Raw genomic sequence first — 14,218 nt, 5'->3', positions numbered from 1 at the left:
CCGTTCTGGACTAAATTACTTTGAAGTGGCGCAGGACGAGCAGTGGTCAATTTTAACTCTATAGACTGGACAGAGAACGCTGGGAGTGGGAGATTGTGCGTTTTAAAGCAGAAAATAAGAAGGGGAAACTTGTTTTATACACTCTATACAAGGTTCTGCTCATTGTCAGATATCTTTTATCTTTTATATTTCCCATGAATGATTCATGTCTTGGTGGCTTTGTGTCACCCTTCTTTTCACAAGAAACTTCATTAGAGAGCTATAAGTTTTCCCATTGATTGGGGCCCTCATTGATGAGTGTTTTTCTCCTTCGTGTGCTGGTTATTGTTATCTGGCTTAAAACAACTCTTTGCAACCTGTTTCACCTTTACTACATTTAACAAACCTGACTTTTAAAAACCACTATAACCTTTTAGAGAACTCCTTATTGACATTACTACCAATTGTTTTTAACTATTTGCCTTTTATTAGTTTTGTATCAGTTAACATAAAAACAGGCAAACATTTAGCTTTATGTAAACAGGCAATTATATTAAGCCACTCAGATATCTTGTTGCTATGAAAGAAGCTAATTTCTCCTTAAACCTGCCCCAAAATGCTAAATTGCTTATATCCACTCAACTTCCAAATAAACCACAATAAAATTGGACCCCCATCCCATCACCTGATGTAAGAGGTATTTGATGCCCACCACTCAACTTCAGATGTTTAACTCAATACCCATCTCAGCTCCTGATTTTCCTTTTGTGTCTGGAAGCCTCTAAATGTCCCTCCATCTTTTTCCACATTCCTTTGTACTCTTTTTAGAGGCTAGGCACCAAAAGAAATGCTACAATTAATTTTTCACTTATTAGGATCACTAAGGATATAAATTTTAACAAATGAATATGGTAGCTCCTAAGATTTATGCTAGTGTTACATGCAATCTGCAGGGCTTAATCTTCATAAACATACTTCGTTTTCTGCATCAGATTATAAATTATACCAAACTGTAAACATCTTCTATAGCCTGGGGAGAGGCTAAGACATGAAGAGGGCAAGGGAAGAGAACCTAGTGTTCACTATGTCAGCAACTTATTGTTTCAAAAAGAATGGCAGAGATATGCCATTATGTAAAACATATGCAATACATAGGAAGAATACCTTTATTAAATTTTTTACTCCATAATCATTCTTGCTTTCTATTGAAGGTACACATTTTAAGTTTTTTATTTTAGGTGTATCAGGAACCAATAAATCTGTGGCAGGGTTAACCTATGCATGGCAAAATACATAAAATACATATTCCTTTGTTTCATAATAAATAAACCTGTAGAATAATAAAGAATAGTGCAAACTACCATTGAAAAAGTTGTATAAATAAAACAACTCATTACAAATCAGGAATATTTTTGTTCTAATAAGTTTACGACACATAAATTATCCCCCCAAAGTTCATACCTTATCTATTTGAAAGAGCTTCGAAAGTGAATATGAAGATCAAATAAACTTTTAAATGTAGAATTATTTTATATTCAAGTTTTATCATCTTTTTCTTTATAAAGGAGGGTCTGCATGTTTCAATATTCACCGTAATAATTTGAAGACAACATTGAAAGGCTCTCAAAGTGACAGCACCATCCACTGTACTAGTAATATAATATATCTATAAACTATATATAATTTCATCAACACAATGCAAAAAAGACATGCAGGAAGAGTCCTGGTTTTCACATTACATTGTTCAAGTAAGCTTAAAAATATATTTTTCCATTTTCTCTTTTTTTTTAAATAAACCATGGATCATAAACAACAATCTTTCACCAAAATGTATAATATAATTCTTTGGTGTGCTTTGAACTCTTCCAAGAAAAAAAAAAAAAAGGATGATGTCTGAAAATAAATTAATTCAACTGTACAAATAGTGTTCACATACAAGTTATTAAAAATGACAAGACTACATCAAACAACTCACAGCACACAAAACAAATTTCTACAAACCCTGGGGAGGGGTTGTGTTTTCAGGGTCTCTGAGGATAAATTAGTGCTCTTTAGTATATTTGTATGATGTTTATGATGGACTACATTTTGCACACTAGATGTGTTGTACCAACCGAAAATAAATTGACTAAGAGTTATTGTCCTAGGTCCTTGACCTTTTTTATCCTGGCTTGACAGCTATGGCAAAGGTCACACATTCATCAATGTTTGGTGGTAACTATAAACCTTTTAAAAATTTTAATATGTATAGCGACTCCCTCCCCTCCTTTAATGTAAATCATACACTTCACACACTGTCATTTTCAAATGGGATAGAGTTCAGTGTGCTCAGTGCTCAGGTGGAAGAAAATGCATTAAAATGCACTTTCAAGCATCAAAAAATAAAGGCTTTTTAAAATGTTGATACAAGAGTATAAAAGAGATTGGCCTATTTTAAAAACGGTTTTCCAAAAAAAATAGGCATGTTGCCAGCATCACAATCCTTAGACTTGCCTGTTAATTTTGGCATCCCAAAGAACTTATGATCTAAAACAAGCTCTTTACTACACAGGAAGTTTGGACACAGTAAGGAGGCAGCATCTGCTATTTCAGATTTAAAAAAGAGGAAAAAGAAAGCACTTGAATTTCTTCTGTTTTATAAAATATCATTTTCACAGTTGTCTATTGCAGCAGCTATTTCTTCTATCCACTTGTGTTCGAGCAATCACAGTAGCATAATATATGGAGATCTATTAAGGTTGCTGCATCTTTTTTTTAATCATGTAAGCAAGGTACTGAAGAAATAATCCTATATAAAAATATGGTGTTTGGGTGAGATCAGTTAATAAAAGTAGAAATGAAAAATTACAACTATTAGAACTTAAAAGGTTTTTACAAATATTTTTGGACACAGGTACAGTCCAAGATATGTTGGCAATGCAGCAAGTGTGTGGTTTACAATCAAGAGGGCTTTTTGCAGAATTGGGACCCAAATAGGAGGTGAAGAGGCTCCAAAGAAGCTTGAGTTATGGTGTCAAAGGCATTTGCGAGGCACTCTAGGAAATGCAGAGGGCCTTGTTGCTGTGTTAAGTTCTGACTTAAAGCTTTTCCTCTCCCCTTCAAGAAAGAAAAAAAGAAATATATATGTATATGTGTGTGATATATGTATATGTGTGTGTGCATGCATGCATGCATTGGCAGTGTGTATCTTGATTAATTAATCTCTCCATTCATTTTTCTTAGTACAATTTGCTCCCAGCTCTGTCCCCCTGCAACATAAGTCCAGCTTGGTTGCTTTTTTCATTTTTTTTTAAAAGCCCCAAATATCTTAATTAAATTAATTAAATGTACAAACACCATAGGGTTTCATACTGAATAAATAGGGCTAATTAGACCCGGTGGCAAGTCTGAGTCACGGATTTGTTTCAGGCTCGGTATTGTCTCAGGTTAGGATATGGTCCAAGGACTTCCACTTATTATTTTACTTATTATTATTACTAATGAATTCTAATGCATCGTCCGCACAACTTCAGAGTTCCCATATATCTCCTCATCTTCAGACTCGGAGGTGGTTCCATTGCTGGAAGGTGTGTGGAGGTGGCTGGGGGCCCCACTGGCCTGGCAAACGTACCACTCATTGAGGTTGGTCACCTGAGGGGACAGAGTGCTAGAGCGACTCCTGGTTGGGTCCAGCACAGGGGACAAGGGGGCACCCACTGGAGTCCCCACTGATGAGTAACCAAGGGCTCCTGGAGAAGGTGGTGGGGACTTGCAATGAATCTTCATGTGCTTCCTCAGAGAGCTCGGGTGAGTGTAGGATTTGTCACAGCCTCGAATCTTGCAGTAGTAGGGCTTGTCACTGGTGTGGACATGAGAATGTTTCTTTCTATCACTGCTGTTGGCAAACTTCCTGTCACAGCCATCAAATTCACATTTGAAAGGCTTTTCCCCTGCAACAAAACATAGGAAAGGTTAACAATTGCTTTTTAGAGACCTTTTACTTGAAAGAGAAATCTTGGAGCAGAAATGACGATGCATTTTCCCATTCTCTAGAAAACCAACTCCCAGACTAATTCCTATGTTCCAGGATGCAACAGGGAAGGAACACTTTAGGGATAGGACTGGTGACTCCTGGCCTGGAGGGTCTCCTTGGACCTGAGCTTGTGAGAGGCTAGATGTCAGTCCCTGCAGTACCACAGGGGTCAGGGGAAGAATGGCTAAACCATGTTCCAGGACGTAACATTGAAAACCAACTAGGACCCGACTACCCCTGTCCTCACTCCCCTCAGGCTCTGTACATGAAAAAATACAGGCAGCTCTGCCTGCCCATATAAATGCTGATAGAATGATACTTCCAATGCCACAGCTTAGGGCAAGAATATAAGGAAATGAGAAGAAAAATGAACACATTAAATTAAAAAGTAAACTGAGGGTGGTGCAGTAAAATTATAATGGCATTTTGTTTCAGAGTGTTCCCCAAGATTTCACTTATGGAAAGGGGAAGAAAATAAAACAAAATCCTGTTCTCTTCAGAAATAAAGGCACCCGTGAAACACACAATCCAACCACTAGATATTTTACAAGCTTAGCTGGGCAGGGAATAGGCCATTGGCCTCTTCTTTCTATCAGCTTTCCTCACAACTTGCAGGGCATTTAAGAGCCTTGTGGGACAGGGCCTTAACAAACATTAATAAACAACACAAGCCTCAGCCAGAACCTGGCATTTACTTGATGCCATAAGTACACTTATTCTAACAGCCTTCTACATCGCTTAATAGTCAAAAAAAGATGTACTTACTATTTACCAGAGTCTTTTGGACCATCATCCCTTTAAGCTACTCTAACCACCCCAGGAACACAATAACTTTAAACACAAGGCACCTACTCTTGGAAGTGAAAACGCTCAATAAGATTAGAAATTCAGCCACACTACACTTTGGTATTAAAAAGCAAAAAAGGAAGACAGTAAGTAACAGTATGAATTTTCCCTCTCACCTTGGTTATCTATGAACTTGATGTCCATAACTGAACAAGTCATCTCATACATATTACTGTATTAATATTTTCCTCATATTTAAATAATTTTAAAAATAAACATGGATTTCTTCACATTTCAGTGGCTACTCTGATGACACACAAGGTATGGCCTTTCCTTGGTTTTGGATAATGTATTTTAAAAACAAAAAAACTAAGTTTACTGTGTGTAATATATGGTGGTGAATTTTTAAATTATCTTCATACAAATATTTCAATATAGTTTTGTTATTAATTTCACCAATGATAACTGGTTCAATGCCAGAGTACGTTAACACAGTTGAAAGCATTTCGATGCCTGGAATATAACTGACCCTACCTTGAAATATTTTTTAAAAATGAAATTAAATATTTATTCAAATACACCTCCTATACTGATCTATAAAGAGAGAGGGGGAACACAGCATAACACATTATCACGATTTTTAAAAATTTTCTGTAAATGAGCTGCAACAAGGTTAACTGATTTTTTATCAAAACATTGGTTATTTGTCCCGATTTCTGTATTCTACTTTAAGTTAGAGATATTACTAATTTAATACAGCATTCTTCAAAAAAAAAAATTATAATCAGCCTTTCTTCAATACAGAGATTTAGGTAGTTTTATTCACCCTATGCAAATGTGCAATGTTGTTTTTTTGGAATGCTCATGTTTCCATACAAGCTATTTATCCCGTACTGTGAAGAATAAACAGCTTGAACATTGCTGGCTCCACCACTGCATATGATAAAGAGAAGCAACACTGACTTAGTAAAGGAGAGATGAGGAGTGGAAAGAAAGGTAGAAAATTAGGAATAAAAAAAGTAAAAAAAAAAAAAGGGTGACAGAATTACCTATTTTATTCAGGGGAACTTAAAGACAGTGAGGAAATTCTTCCTAACTAGAAAGGGTGAGACCTCATGTTTACATTTCAGATTCTAACATAGGGGTCACGTCACAATTTACTTACAGAGTTTTAGAGAGTAACTCAGATCCTACCAGTTCCCTCTCCAGAGAGAACTTCAGTCCCGCCCTGAGGAAGGTTATAAACGGAATTAGGGGCACACATGGGTCAGGAAATGGGTTTTCGGGAGTGGCCGGGGGATTATTCCCTTTGATCAATCTATTCCGGAATCCCGGATAACCCCCCAAAGGGAAAGCGGCCTCATAGGAAGGTAAACCCGATCGTAGTTTCTGGATACAATATTCAACGGCTAATCGGCCCAGGGACAGCTAAAAGCACCTGACGCGGGTTTGAGTTATAAACGAGAGAGGTGCTCGCTTCCCTCCCCGAGAGACCCGGCGAGGCCCATGCAGTCACAGGAGCCCGGCGTTCATGTAACCATGTGCACGACGTGGAACCAGAGAACAAAACGGCCCGGGTCTCCGCATGCCACCTCCCGGCCAAGCACGCGCGCACGCCCCCTCCTGGGGGGCCGCGGTCTAGGGCAGCGGGAGGCTCTCTGTCCCACAGAGGTTGGAGTGCTGGGACCCGGGTCAGTTTCCGCGCCATCAATTTCCAGTTCCTAGCTTTACAGGGCAAAAAGGGCCCTCGGCTCTGGGTACTTCCCGTCCGGCGAATGGACGGTCCACTCCCCCTCTGAGGCCTAGAAAGGTGAGAAGTGCCAGGCCGCAGGCTCTGCTTTTAGGTCTTCAGCTCCCGCGCCCCGCGCTTCCCCAGGCCCTCGCCCAGTCGAGAAGTACTGGGCACAGGGGGAAGCAACTGGTTTAGCTTGCCAAGGTTTTTATGAGAGTCTCGTGGGAAGTTTCCTCGGAAAAACAATTAAGCGGACGGATCCGATTAGAAAAGAACCAGGCAGGCAAACGGAGCTCCCGGAAAAACGTGCTCCCGGCCCATCACTCGCTGGTCCACGCAAGGCCCGTCTGGTGTCAGCCGACAGGAGCGCGGCCGGGAGCTCCAGCCTAGGGTTACTGGCTCCTCCTGCAGATTCCCCTAATGCTCTCGGCCCCTGCCGCTGGCCAGGCGTTGGGGCCCACGCCCTGCGGCTGCCTCCTCGCCGCCGCAGCGCCGATAAATCAGCCAAGTAATTACTGAAAGTAAACTACAGTTACTTAAGTGTCCTCCGAGGGGTAATATTGTCTTTCCTTATAAATCTCGACTGCGCTCGCGATCATCAGCGCTTCCGCCCAATACGCCTGTCCGTTCAAAGGGAACACACGACCCACAGGCGCCATCTCATCATCATCACCCCATGCCGCAGCCGCCCTCGCTCCGGGCCATGGCACCCCCAAGGCAGGACTGGGGATGGCTCCCCACGGCGCCAGGGACTTCCCCTAAATTCTACAGCTGGGGGAGACCCCAAAGACTCAGGGAGGCTCTGCGGCTCACCCTGTTCTCCAACTAGAACCGTCTTTAAAAGGACAGAAACCAACTTCTCCAGCACCCTCTAGGGCATGTGATAAATGTGTGATGGCGCTGTGTGACGGCGCGTGGGAGTATGGGTGTGTATTAAGGTGTGTAAACGAGATAGTGTGAGTGAGGGTGTATGTGTAAAGTGAGTCAGAGGAATGGGTGTCCTAGCTGGGAGGAAGGGGGTGGGGTGTTTGAAGGAATATGGGTGTGTGAAGTTTGCGTAGTGTGTGCTCGTGAAAGTGTATGTAACAATGAGCGGGAGTGTGTGAGTAAAGGGGAGATCGCCAGGGGCCCCTTTCCTTTAGTATTTTGCACCCCACCCAGGAGAGAAGGGGCCCCTGCTCCTCCTGGAAGAGCCACGCCGAACTGGGCCTGGTGGCCCCAATACCGCAGCAAATCCCAGGCGCCCCTTGCACGTCCGCTTTTCCGAGCGTGGCGAGAGCGCAGGGGCTTGCCACCGGGTGAGGAGCCTCCAGGGCGGCTTCGGCTCCAGCACCCCTTTTTCCCATCGCCCACCCCAAGTTCCCGGGGCCGGACGGATAGGGGCTGCCGACCGTCCTGGGCGCCTTCCTGCTCCGGCTGCTGCTGCTTCTGCTCCGGGGCGGCGGCGGCGGCGGCTGGAGCGCGTTGCCGGTCCCGGCGGAGGGGCTGCGGAAGCGCTGGAAACTCCACCGTGTGGGAACCCAGCGCAGGGCCTGTGTGTGCTATCGAATTACTTATTCATAGAAAAAAAGGGGGGAGAGAAAAAAAAGAAGTCACATGTCCGGGTTATACGTATGCGAAGAGAAGCAGCAGAAGGAGGGAAAAATTAAGGCGAGCAGGAGGAGGAGGAAGAGAAGCAGCGGCGGAAGCGGCGGCGGCGCGGGAGGCGGCGGCGGCGGCGGCGGGGCTGGGGACAGACACCCACCTGTATGAGTGCGCTTGTGGATTTTGAGGTTCTCGGAGCGCGCGAAGACCTTGCCGCAGCCCGGGAAGGGGCAGGGAAAGGGCTTCTCGCCCGTGTGCACCCGGATGTGGTTGATGAGCTTGTATTTGGCCTTGAAGGGCTTGCCCTCGCGTGGACAGTCCTCCCAGAAGCAGATGTGGCTGCTTTGCTCGGGGCCGCCCACGTGCTCTACCGTGACGTGGTTCACCAGCTCGTGCATGGTACCGAAAGTTTTGGAGCAGGGCTTGGCGCCGCCGGCCGGGGGCGGTGGTGGCGGCGGTGGCGGCGGCGGTGGTGGTCCGGCCAGCTCCTCAGGGTCGATCCACTTGCAGATGAGCTCCTGCTTGATTGGCTGCCGCATGTACCGCAGGAAGGCCCCGGCCGCCCCTGGGAGGTGGGGGTGGTGCTGGTGCGGGTGCTGCGCGGGCGCCGGCGGCGGCGGAGGCGCCGGGGGCGGTGCGTGGTGCTGCAGGTGGGGTCCCGGGCCCGCCGCCGCGGCGGCAGCCGCTGCCGCTGCCAGGTTCAGGTTTAAGTTCACTGCTCCGTAGCCATGCAGGGCGGCAGCTGCAGCGGCCGCCACCGCCCCGTAGTGAGCATCCCCGGAGCGCGGCGCAAAGGGCGGCTCGGCGCGGCCGTACAGCTCAGCTGCAGCGGCTGCCGCCGCCGCTGCCGCCAACCCTAGGCGCATCTGGCCGTTGAGTGGGTGCGGATGGCCGCCGGGGGCTCCCGGCGTGTCATGCAGCGCGGGGAAGAGCGCCGGGCCCCCGCCGCCGCTGCCGTCCGGGCCTGCGTAGGTGCCGCTGGCCGAGATGAACATGCCAGCCGAGTGCGGAGGCGGGGCCGGGTGCTGAGGGGAGCCGGTGCTGGACCGCTGCTCCCCTCCGAGCGGGGTCCCGTGCATGGCCGCCGCGGGGGCCGTGGCGGAAAGGTCCCTCCGGAGGACGAAGTCCCTGCTGTGGCCTTTGCCGCTGCTGCCGCCGCCGCCACTGTTGGTGGTGGTGTAGCCCGAGAGGGCAGGAGGAGGAGGGGGAGGGGAAGGGGGTGAAGGGGAGGGAGGAAGAGGAGGGGCTGGGGGCGGGGGCGCGGAGGGCAGCGTGCTGCTGCTGCCCCCGCCGCCAGGATAGGTACCGGCTCCGGGGTGCGCGACCGAGGCTGCAACGCGGGCGGCTGCCGGCGGAGCCTCAAGCTTTGCCGGGAGCGCTTGGGAGGGAGGGTTGAGGCCGAGCGCGCTCGCCTGGGCCATGTGCTCGGGTCCGAGTGGAGTGATGGCCACGCCAGGGTCAGCGCACAGGTCCGGAGGGCGGAGGTGCGCAGCTGTGGCGCGGTGTTGGGAGTGGGCGGGCGGGCTCGCCAGCGCCTGGAAGCCTGTCATATTCTGAAGAGGCCTGGCCTGAGCCGTTGCCAAATCCGCTAATCTCAGCGCTGGCGGGTTCCTCTTGCTCAAAGGGGGCTCCATCAGAGCTACACAATCAGACCCATAAGACCCTCACTGGGGGGACTTTTTTCCCTCTGCCCGCCTCCAAAAACATGTATATATTAGGTACTCTTTAACTTCTTTGTCCTGGCCTCCTAACTCTGCTTATTCCTGTTCTCACTCTGTCCTCCAGCGATTGGCAGAGCGAACACCACATTTGAGCTGCACAGTGGGACCGAGATTTTTGGAAATGGCACGGGTAGGATTGGAGAGAGCTGCGTGATTGGCAGCAGCCGCGGCTGCCCGATTGGCTTCCTTTCAGGCCCTTGGCCCAGCAGGGATCCGCCCCGGTGTTCGCTGCCGCCTTCGCTTTCGCTTCGCGCCCCCTCCTCCCCTGGAGCCCTGCGTCCCCGCCTCCCCGGGGATGCCCAAGTTGCACTTGCAGAAAGTTTGCATCGGGCGTGCGCGCGCAGTGCTCCGTGTTTTCCTGATGCTCCTTGCAGAGAGCGTGCGCCGGCACGCGGCCGGAGGGCGCCGCATGGCTAAGGCTGGTGAACCCCCCGAGAAGCAAAAGGCGGGGGGAGGAGCCCCAACTTCAAACCTTTTCTTCGCCGCACGCAGCGTCCCTTCCAACATCCAAACTTTTTCTGCTTCCTCCATTGAAAGAGCCCTGGGCTGTTCTCTGAAGGAGAAGGGTGAACAGATGTTCGCCCATCATCGTACTTGTAAAGATAATGCTAGAAACTTCTTATTTGAGAAGGACACCCAATCTTCCAAACACTCATGTAGGGTACACAGACAGAAGACAGAATGAGGATGGATATTAAAGTCCTATTGGTTGAAAAAAACAATTTGAGCGAGTTGACTCCGCAAAACCAGGAAAGTCAAAATAAATCTTTCCCCAAAAAGAACCGTTTTACCTCGACTTTTTAGCTCATGGAGTCCTTTTCAACATGCTCAAAGGAGTTGGCTCAAAGTGTAATCTCACTGCTCATCGGTTCTAGATCTGCCACTTCCAATTAGATCTATGGGGCGAGTGGGGTGGGAGCATTGGGCTGCGATTCTAACTTTTGCCTCTGGTAGATACAGTGGCAAGGCAGGCCAAACAGCATCTCTCCGGAGGGAGGCGGCTAAGTATCCTTTAAGCAGAATTTCTCCTCCCGGTCCAAAACGCACTCCACATGTATGCCTCGGTTTCTTCAAAAGGATGGCAAATTAGAACAGATACAAGAAAATAATTATTTTAATATCAAGCAATATCTTCACTATTTACAAATTGAATAATTTTGTTATCATTTTCTAATAAACTGATCTAGCAAGAGAGATTTCTTACTTTAAAACCATAAAAACTGGCTTTTAAAAACAGCAGACCCCATATCTTTCCAGTGATTTGCCATCAGATAAGTTTATAAAGAGAAATAGATTGCTGCATCACTTTTCCGGAGGTGGAGAAATGGGGCATCCACCAAACTTTGCAGTTCTTACTGCCCGAAAGTGTCATATCAGCTTTTAAAAAAGAAGTGTCTTAAAATTTTGTGATGTTTCAAGATGCTCAAATTTAAAGTTGGGGTTTTTAATTTTTATTTTGCTGACCTGCCTATAATTATTTGTTAAAAAGTGATAATGACTAAACTGATTTTTTTTTTTCTTTTGGGATACCATAAAACATGTTAATTCCTTTTCGGACCAAGTAAAAATGAACTAACTACATAAAGCCATCATCTGGGAGATGGTCCTGGAAAGAGGTAAGGAATGTTTTGGAAAGGGCTGATTTGATAGCCCCATTTACATTGATGTGAACAATGTTTAACAGGGAACTTCCCTGGGAACCTGGGGAATGTCATTTCTCTTATAAAACTGACAGCCAAACCAAGAAAATACTACAATCAAATTTGAAATGGGCTTTAAATTTCAGTGAAGTTCAAACACTCGGAAATAAGAAAGGCATGAGTGCAAACACAACGAAAAAATTTTAACAAACAAGTGACAAAATCCACATCTGTATTTGAATTGCTAAAGTCCTTTCACAATTTTCAAAGACTTAAAACATCTCAAGTCAACCAGGCAAAGGTGGAGCAAGAACTGTGCCATCCCTATGAATGGTTTATGGAGAAAGCAGCATATTTGGAATTGTCACCACCATCTTCATTTCCTCTCAGAACATCTCAAATGAGTTCCTCTTATTTGAATTCCTTGGCAATGAGTGGCAATACTTCCATAACAGCAGCTTTGCATTCAATGTTACAGGTTATAAGTAAAAACAAGACAAAAAGAATGAAGAAGAAAATAAACACAATCTAACCTCTAATATGGACTGTTGAGCATTTTTATTGTGCAATAAAATGAGTACCTCCACTCCTTTCAAAATAGCTTTTCTTCAAAATTATAACTGCTTTGTTTTATTGAATTGCTGAAATTTAATGGTTTAATGAGTGAAGGCATGAAGGAAAGGCTGTAAAAATGTGAATAATGGTGCAGCAGAGCCGTGCGGAATCTGGAACCCGCCTCCTTGTACAACTCTTGTTAAACACAGCATGATATGTATCTGTCATCGATTTAATATGTCTTAATTCAAATATAGCTCCCTGATCAATTTCTTTTTATGGAAGCCTTAAAAAAAGGAAAGACTTTCTTAGGAAATAATAGAGATTGGGGTGGCGACTGGGAAGAGGGATATTTACAAAGTGCGTTTAATAAAATTTGCAAATTTATGACTAAACCCAGACCCTAAAAAGATAATTGACTCAGGTAAATCGACTTGAGATGCTAATTCTTAAAAGAAAGAACTGGGAGCAAAATTTCAATCAACACCAATAAGGCGCCAATAAACCGCCTGCCAATTAAACCTGAGAATAGGCCTAGCTAGATGGTCATCAGGAAGGCTCGCAGTGGATTTCCGGGATTGCCTTTCTTTTTAAAAGAGCTTTTTATTTTGTAGACGCGGTTTTTGTTATTGTGATGACCCGCCTGACCCCAGGTGCACTGTTTCTTTTTCAAGCCATTTGCGAGCAAAATCAAAACCCGTTAACATGCCGAGTCTCTAAGGACCCAGTAACTGTGTCACACTTCCTAAGTAAACACCAACAATTTCCAGGGCACTGAAGAAAATAATACTAGTTTAAAACAAAACAAAACAGAACAAACAAACAAACAAACAAAACCAAGGGCCATAGAAGTCGTTATGCCAGTTTTCCTTCTCTGGATTTATCCCTGTATTACTGCGATGGTGCAGGTCGTCAGAGCCGATCCTGAAAATTGATGCCCTTGTCTGCGCTTTTGCAGCGGAAGTGCTTGTGTAGGGCAGTAACGTGGCAATACATGGAAATGCCCTTTCTTGGGTCAACAGGTGCTCTTGGGGGAGCATCAATTTCCAGACTTCACCGTTACACCCCAAACCTCAACCTCCTCCCACTGCCAAACAACGGCGTGAGGAAGCTGGGAGGTACAGTAAACGCCGAGCTGGCCCGAACTCGGCGGCCACACTGCTCTCAGCTGCGTAGAGGCAATAGGACCGGTTCTCTGGAGATGCCCAGGCTGGCTCTAACGGCTTCCCGCTGCGTGGAGGGGGGCTGCGGCTTCCCGGTGCCCTCCGTTTGTCACTGAATACAGCCAAGTTTCCTTGTGATGGGTGTGGGCAATTAATAAACTCTAAAGGAAGTGAATTGGACATTTCCTGGCTTTTGAGCCTTTGTTTGATTGTTTCTGCAGGCGGGGGGAGGGGGTAAGTCGGGGACAGTGAGGTAGACAAGAAAGGAGCTGGGGGACCCACCCAGCTGCCTTTTATTGCCCTTGCAATTGTTTTACAGCTCACCGGTCCTGGGTGGTTTTCGCGAGGGCGGCCTCCTTGCAGAATGTCTGGGTGCTCAGCGGATCTAGAGCGCCTATTGCCATTTAGGCCACGTCAGAGGCGGGTTCAAGGGCGAACACGGTGCCCCGAGTTACCCAAGAGATCCAAAGACTTGAAGCTCAGCCGAAGGGTGCCAGTGTGTGCTCAACGAGGAGGGGGAAGGTTATTAGGAGACACTGAAGAAAGTGGGATACACTTGAGAACTCTCTAAAGCAGAGGTGAGGTGGGCAAAGGGGCCCACAAAGCTGTATTTTATTTGATCTTTGTCACAGCCGGAAGTGATGAAGACTTTGGGTTCTAGGGCTTTTCCAAAATCAGACTCGCCAGGAGTCTAGGCAGTAAGGTTCCAAGCTGCCTGCCCCGCCTGCACTTTCCAGGGACGAGATCTCCGCCCTCACCACTAGCGTTCTAAGCCCGTGGGAGCCACCACTCGGCCCAGGGGTCCTGAGATCTCTGAAGCGCCGCAGCCCTCTGAGCCCCTGTATGAGTATTGCCTCTCTTCCTTTTCTCTGAGTTCGAGCTGAATCCTCAGGCTTCACTGATACGTGTGGGGCTAAGAGTAACCAAAAATGTGCTTTTGCTAAAGTTTATGATCCCTGTGCCATGTACATGGACTTAATGAGATTTATTTATTTAATTTTTTTAAGCAGAAGATTGAGACTGTATAGCCATGACTGAAACTTTTG

General features: G+C 46.4%; 1 protein-coding gene and 1 long non-coding RNA gene across 2 annotated transcripts; one reads left to right on the top strand and one right to left on the bottom strand.

The window, feature by feature from the left end:
- Positions 1-1,131: 1,131 nt before the first annotated feature.
- ZIC5 (Zic family member 5) lies at positions 1,132-10,034 on the bottom strand. The gene is made up of 2 exons (XM_016123211.2): positions 8,254-10,034; positions 1,132-3,908 (listed from the first exon to the last, which is right to left on the bottom strand). The coding sequence occupies exons 1-2, from the start codon at positions 9,725-9,727 to the stop codon at positions 3,466-3,468; spliced, it is 1,917 nt and encodes a 638-aa protein (XP_015978697.2). The 5' UTR covers positions 9,728-10,034; the 3' UTR covers positions 1,132-3,465.
- On the top strand, positions 8,413-11,993 carry LOC118609379. The gene is made up of 2 exons (XR_004953380.1): positions 8,413-8,492; positions 9,879-11,993. It is a non-coding gene; the product is annotated as an uncharacterized LOC118609379 (long non-coding RNA).
- The last annotated feature ends 2,225 nt before the right edge of the window (positions 11,994-14,218 follow it).

Source organism: Rousettus aegyptiacus, unplaced genomic scaffold (assembly GCF_014176215.1).
Source record: "Rousettus aegyptiacus isolate mRouAeg1 unplaced genomic scaffold, mRouAeg1.p scaffold_m13_p_11, whole genome shotgun sequence".
NCBI lineage: Eukaryota > Metazoa > Chordata > Mammalia > Chiroptera > Pteropodidae > Rousettus > Rousettus aegyptiacus.
Note: the sequence above shows the minus strand (reverse complement) of the source record. Positions and strands in the feature narration are given on the sequence as shown.

Bases quoted from the DNA above. Each gene is read 5' to 3' on its own strand.
- ZIC5 (XM_016123211.2), bottom strand. From the start codon at position 9,727: ATGGAGCCCCCTTTGAGCAAGAGGAACCCGCCAGCGCTGAGATTAGCG. The intron at 3,909-8,253 runs GTGGGTGTCTGT...GTTTTGTTGCAG, and splicing joins CCACAAGCGCACTCATACAG to GGGAAAAGCCTTTCAAATGT.